The sequence below is a fragment of the Pyrus communis genome, chromosome 2, assembly GCF_963583255.1.
Source record: "Pyrus communis chromosome 2, drPyrComm1.1, whole genome shotgun sequence".
Lineage (NCBI taxonomy): Eukaryota > Viridiplantae > Streptophyta > Magnoliopsida > Rosales > Rosaceae > Pyrus > Pyrus communis.
Window position 1 is genome coordinate 13,526,708 of NC_084804.1, and position 6,570 is coordinate 13,533,277.

At 38.6% G+C, this 6,570-nt stretch overlaps 2 protein-coding genes across 2 annotated transcripts; both read right to left on the minus strand.

Annotated features, from left to right (window-relative positions):
• Window positions 1-271: 271 nt before the first annotated feature.
• Window positions 272-2,547, minus strand: LOC137725504 (small ribosomal subunit protein uS2y-like). The gene is made up of 5 exons (XM_068464217.1): window positions 2,285-2,547; window positions 1,501-1,763; window positions 1,127-1,324; window positions 834-1,047; window positions 272-625 (listed from the first exon to the last, which is right to left on the minus strand). The coding sequence occupies exons 1-5, from the start codon at window positions 2,427-2,429 to the stop codon at window positions 528-530; spliced, it is 918 nt and encodes a 305-aa protein (XP_068320318.1). The 5' UTR covers window positions 2,430-2,547; the 3' UTR covers window positions 272-527.
• A 912-nt stretch (window positions 2,548-3,459) lies between these two features.
• LOC137725480 (E3 ubiquitin-protein ligase CHIP-like) lies at window positions 3,460-6,570 on the minus strand. The gene is made up of 8 exons (XM_068464183.1): window positions 6,247-6,570; window positions 6,048-6,115; window positions 5,896-5,959; window positions 5,092-5,163; window positions 4,342-4,475; window positions 4,082-4,229; window positions 3,895-4,005; window positions 3,460-3,794 (listed from the first exon to the last, which is right to left on the minus strand). Exons 1-8 carry the CDS (start codon window positions 6,349-6,351, stop codon window positions 3,672-3,674), a joined length of 825 nt encoding a protein of 274 aa, XP_068320284.1. The 5' UTR covers window positions 6,352-6,570; the 3' UTR covers window positions 3,460-3,671.

The window sequence follows — 6,570 nt, forward strand, 5'->3', positions numbered from 1 at the left end:
ACGTCGATAATGTACACACCTAGTCTGTTGTATTTTTCTTAGACATTTTCGTGTATTTTTGTAAGGAATATTGATAGTCGATCCTTTTTGTGACATTTTTCGAAATTAGTAAAGAAATATTGATAGTCCATGGTAGGTCTGTTTTACAAAGACGCAGTTATAGTTCATGATATTCTTGTTTGTGTTTAGATAATTTGTGCTATTCTATGTTCATAATAAAACATCCTTTCCAATTTAAAATAAAATAAAATAAAAGTGACTTCTGGCTATAAACATAAAAACTCACATTTGATTGATTATTAAAGATGTAATTCTTTTGGTAAATTACGATAAATTAATAAAAAGAAATCATTCAAGGATAACACTGTCTAGACCTCACAGAGTAACTCAAATCTAAACTCAACGGCTTCAAAAACGATCCATTTTTTCGAAATGGTATCATAATCCTTTTACAAAATCCCAAAAGAGAGAAGAAAATCTAGCCGACTACAGATTCAACGACATTGTGACGAGCACCCTTCAGAATTTCATAATTCCCAGCCACTAGGAGGAGGAACAACACCTTCCACCGCGGAAGCAGGGATTTGTGTTGGAGGAATCGAATCCCACTCTCCCCCTACTGCGCCTGCACTCAAACATAAACGAGATAGGGAAGAAACAAATTTGTGTCAGAATAGGTACATGATTGAGAAAACAGATGCATACTTGATAACATGTAATGTGATTAAGCATAAATGTTTCCAACAGCCTGTAGAATCCAACAAGGATATTACAATCAAAATGTGATGATTCTACCACAAAATTTACAACCCTAAAAAGTTGACAACTGAAACCTGGTTCTGCGGTCCAGCCAACAACAGGAGCTGCCGGGACACTTGTAGTGGCATCTGTTGGCCAAGGAGCATCAGAAACTTGGGTAGGCCACTGATCAGCCCCGCCAATCACAGGTGCAACATAATCTGCAGTTCCATAATCTGGGATTTGAGGAACATCTTCATCTTCCTTTTCCTTGGCCTCCTCAGGGTCTCTATAGAAGAAAAGATCAACCTGCAAAAAGAAATTTTGGACGATGATTAAAAGTTTACGGAAACATTATAATTTTTTACTAGTGGTGTTCTGGGCTTACCATGACATCCCACTTATGCCCAGGAAGGAGAGAACCACGCATCTGCAAAACCATCCTTGCTAGGAGCCAGAAAAGGCATCCAATGCTGTGCTTACCCTTGTTATTGGCAGGGATGCCAATATCAACATAACGCATAGGGGAATCAGTATCGCAGAAAGCAATGGTTGGTATGTTTCCCAAAGCAGCCTCCTTAATTGGCTGCAGGCACATAACGATTATCAGAACACGCTAAGAAAAACAAGCAGATCAAAATTGGGAAATAACTAAGAGAATTATATATAACATATACACAAGCCCTGAATAAAAACATCAACTTAAATATGGCAACAAAGAAGGAACATACAATGCCACTAGAAATAGAATATGATCATCACCTGAGCGTCAGTTCGTGGGTCAGTCAGAATGAGGAGACGGGGCTCATTGAACGACGTCTGGAGCTGATTTGTGAAAGTACCTGGCGTGTGTCTTCCAGCAATAGCATTAGCGCCAGTGTGTTGAGCGAATTTCAGGACAGCCCTCTGACCATAGGGCCTTGCTGATTGTACAATGATATCCTTGGGATTCTCAATCGCAACAATCACCCTGGCAGCCATCTGAAGCTTGTCCCAAGTTTTTCCAAGATTGATAATGTAAATCCCTAAGAACAACCAAAACTAATCACTAAAATGCCAATTCGTTAACTGAAAGCTAGTCCTGAAACGAATCAACAGCTAACGAAACAATACGACGAACAATAACACAGATTAGCACAATATTGCGCTCCACAACCGCATACTAATGCGCTTCACAACATCTTTATCACACACATGACAAATTATAGAGCTTCTTGCACGGACAGTCCCGAGACAAAATCAATTCATATTAAAACCATCTAATTTTCTAAACCCAAGTAAATTGAACCAAATGAATCAGTTCAGATAGTCACAAATGTATATTAATTCGAAAGAAAAATTACAGAAACAAATAACCCTAGAGCTAAATTATCCAAATAACAGATCTGGCAAAACAAATATAGATTGCCCATCATTTCAAATACAAACAAAATAAAAAAAGTCTAATAAATATGCATTTTCCCAGCATCGATACAATTGCAAAAGCAGAAATAAAAACTAAAAATCAGAACTATATCTGAAAAAATGGAAAGAGATGAGAGTGTACCATCATTGCGGCGCTTGAAGACGTATCTTTCCATCTGGAAATCACAGTTTTTGGTACCGAGGTGGACTTCGGCGGCCAACATCATCTGGATGTCAGCCTCCTTCTGAGAGAGCTGACGCGGAGCCGCGGCGGTGGTGGTCGCCATGGTTGCGGTCGACCGAGAGAGATGAGGTCTCTGAAAACCCTAGAGTCCCGCCGGGAGGTTTTGTGAGCGAGAGAGAGTGAACGAGGATGTGAACAGTTTTTTCTTTTTTCGGGATTACTGTGGGCCGAGTTTGTTCGCATTATATATGGGAGAGTGCAAGCGAAAACCCTACGAAAATTAAAATGTTTTCAACGAGATGTAATTTTCTTTAAATAATAAAAAATTATTAAAAAAACAAAAAACCTTTACTCTAATTTACAGTAATAGGATCAACTGACTTCACCAGAGACCTCGTCCATGAAGTAAATCATCACACCTACGATCTAACCAATTGGGAAGGAATCAATATTACTGTGATTCATACAATTTTATTACATTCCGTCCATCTCTTGTTACAAATATATGTAAAAATATTCATTAACTGATTTAAAATTAATTAAAAAAACATATAATAATAAAATAAAGGCTTGCTAGAGGGTGGGTAATAGGATTCTATCTTAATCCTCTTTGTGAGGATCCCATGGATCAGTGCATCATATCATTCTTCAGTCATCTTGTGGCTAAAAATTATTTTGAATTTTTTATTTAAAAATGAACACAAACAAATACTTAACAAAAGTTGACTGCACAATATACGATGAACGACTATGATGAATTGATCCCCAAAATCCTCACAAAGAGGATCCGGAGATAATCCTCATCCCTTTTCCTTTTAAGTGGTTTGGAGGATTTGCCTATTGAGCTCACTGCCTCCTAACAATCATAGGATGAACAGATCTAAATGAAAAACAGGTGGATCACAGTTTCGTTGAGAAAACAGACAGAAAACTTTGGAGCGAAAATTCTACAATGCATCAATGGGTTGCATATAGATTGTGATGTGAGATCATTTAGACCATCAGATATAACGGTCCGATTTAAAACATTCAAATCGAGCCCGGCATTTGAAGGTATACATCGATATGAAGCGGAAAAACTTGTTTTGAGGACCCAAAGAGAGACCGAATTAGTAAACCACAACAATGTTAAGTAGGACGAATCTACACCGGCACTGAGTGCAGAACTGGTTTTCATTGTAATCTATATACATTTTCTGAAAGGATAGGACCCTCAATATGATTCTAGGGCACATCACCAAATATCAAAAACACAAAGAGGACACTGCAGTCTGCCACAGGTAGTTCGGTACATGTTTTAACACAATTATCGACTCTATAAGTTTCCGATAAAATTCAACCTTCACTATGCTCTGTAGGCCCAACCATGCTCTTGTAAATATGCTTGAACTGCTTCTTTTATGGCAAAGTTTGATATTAGCTCTGATTGATCAAGCGGCTCTCGAGTGATTGGATCGAACTTGCCAACCTGGTATATAGTGCCAAAAAAAGGCCAGAGATCAATGTGATTATATACACCAGTGCAGAGAAGGCATTTGTATTAGTAGATGAAATATGACAACATATACCTTCTCAAGATGGTGAAGGATCACTGATCTCTCATATGTAGCCCCACTTGGAGTAATCACAGGATCACGAAATATGTCAAGCATGATTTTGCAACATAGGTAATCCGGCACCTGAAGTTTTTTTAACAATGTCACAACAAAAGTAACTGAGAATGGAAGACAAAGAAAACCAAAACCATGTACTGACCTCACTAGGCGTGTCAGCTTCTGCAGCTTTCTCGAACACTCTTCCTAACGCCTCTAACTGTTTCTTTTGGGTAGTAGCAGCTTCATCCAAAAACCCTTCCATTTGACAAGAGTCATGTTTCTCTTTGAGAGCAGTCTCACAAGCTTCTCTGAGACATGAAACAAGTTTTATGAACCAGCTCCCTTTAAACGAACATCAACAGTTTTTCAATATTGAAAACATTTTCAGACATCATACGCCTGAACCCAAGCAAGACATACTTCAAATTTTGCAATTCCCATGAACGTTTGCTCGACGTCTCCTCCCACTCCATGTACTTTGCTTTTGAAAGCTCCTGCCAGATCTCCTCTACCATATAATCATTCAGACTCGCACCCCTCCCAAGATCCAAAGCCTGTACAGGAAGTTCAAACAAACTTCAGTAGAATTCAAATATTTTATCCACGTCGTAAGCAACTATATCCAACAAACAGGTTTTAAAAGCAGTATGAACACTATGAAATAATAGTTTGAAAGGACTATGAAATAATAAAAGTATTATGATAAAATCAGGCAGGATATTATACAGTATTAGTGCCATTTGACTGCTTAAGCTTCTGTAATACACCTGATTTCCCCCCTGTTTTCAAATTACATCATATACAAGCATGTCGAGCAAGGCCTTCTAAGCAAGTGGTGAATATCAATTGCATCATTGTGATGCAACTATAATACAGCCTCTCATAACCCTCTTTGTTCTATGAGATTATGTAACTTTCAAAATAAGATCAAAAAAGCCATAATCTTTCTAAAGTATCCTCAGTTGTATTTTCTTTTTCTTTTTTTTTCTGAATAGGTTATACAACTTTCGTAATTTTACTAGATATAAGTAGTTTTTAGCAGAAATTTTGTGAGTTTGATTGACCTCCAATTTGTTCTTCTATCGTAATCATAAACTGAAAAGCAGCATACTAAGAGATGTTTTCTCAATGTTCATGATAAGAGAAAGCTAGACAGAAAGCACTCCTTACCCTCTCCAGTGCCTTAACTCCCTCGCCATACTCTTGCTTCTGTAGTAAAGCAAGCCCCAATATATAGTTACCCTGTCACGCATAAAATTTTCAATGAACTATGCGGCAAGATGATGATTCTAGAAAAAAGGAAAATGGCCAGATGACAATGGGTTAATGTGCAAGACTCGGAGAAGTGTACAGGGAAACATACACGATATGCAACATTACAATACAAACTTCCACCCATCCAATACTTGTTTAAAAGTGTAAAGTACAGAATATCCACTTGCAACCAAGCGAAAAATGACAAGAAAGCACAGGTTCTCAGAAGTCAGATCATAATCTCAAACAGAAAAGTCAAGAGCACAAAGCACATAGAAGGAACCCGCTTTCAAGCTATCATCTAGGTGAAAATTCATATTATGCATCTGGGTGGCAACAAAACTGGTATTAAACGTCTTTTGCCACTTGAATGTGCTCAAATTGTATATATAGCATCCAACTCATAAACTGATGGCTTGTTAGAAAAGGTAACAAACGGACAAAGTCCTCGTGCGTGTAATGTAGGCCAACGATTTCTGACCCGACCTCCATGCGTTAAAATGCTGACATTCAATTTATCACAATTCAACAATGAATACAACCCCCTGCAGCACCACGACAACATCTCGAGCCGATACACAAAAGGATATATCAATATACCAAAATCTCACTCTTCCAAACATCTCACCGCTCTATTTTCATGTCACAGATAACATCGTAGAAACACATTTATAGAAAGAAAAAAAGAACAAAATCAAAACCAAAACATAAGAATTTTACCTTAACTGAATTATGATCAAGCTGAATAGCTCTCCGAGAATCCTCTTCGACTTTCGTCCAATCACTGCATTACTCAAAACCCATTAATGAAATCCAACAAACAAAAAGGAAAACGAAAATTGAAACTAGGGAGAGGGGGTGATCATACATACTTACGCTTGAGATGGCACAAAGCGCGATTCGTAAAATAAACAGGAACATTAGGGCACAGAGTGATTGCCTTCAAAACCCAAATGCCAAAAAACAACACCACAAAATCATCAATCACAAAGATCAAACCTTTAACATTTAAATTTTCCACACAGGCAAAGTACACGAGGGCAACGAATTGCAGAAACAAAACAACAATACCTCAGTATACGCATCGATGGCGGCCGCGAATCGCTCTTTCTTGAAGTAGGTGTTGCCGTCCTTCTTGAGTTTCTCCGCCGTCGACGATGCGGGACTCGGCGCCATATCCGTCTTCTGCTTCCTCTCCCCAAATTGATTGTTTCCTATGGCGTTTTCTGCGGATGCGGGCGTCCAAAAATCGATGTTTAAGCGGTGGAGAGAGGAGGAGTAGGAGGTGGTGGGCGAAAGCGAAAGGGTGAGGGAAATAAAAAGGAAAGCGCGAAATGGAGGAGACGAAGACGAAGAGAGAGGCAAAGGCAAACCCTCAAAGGGGATTACGTTTCC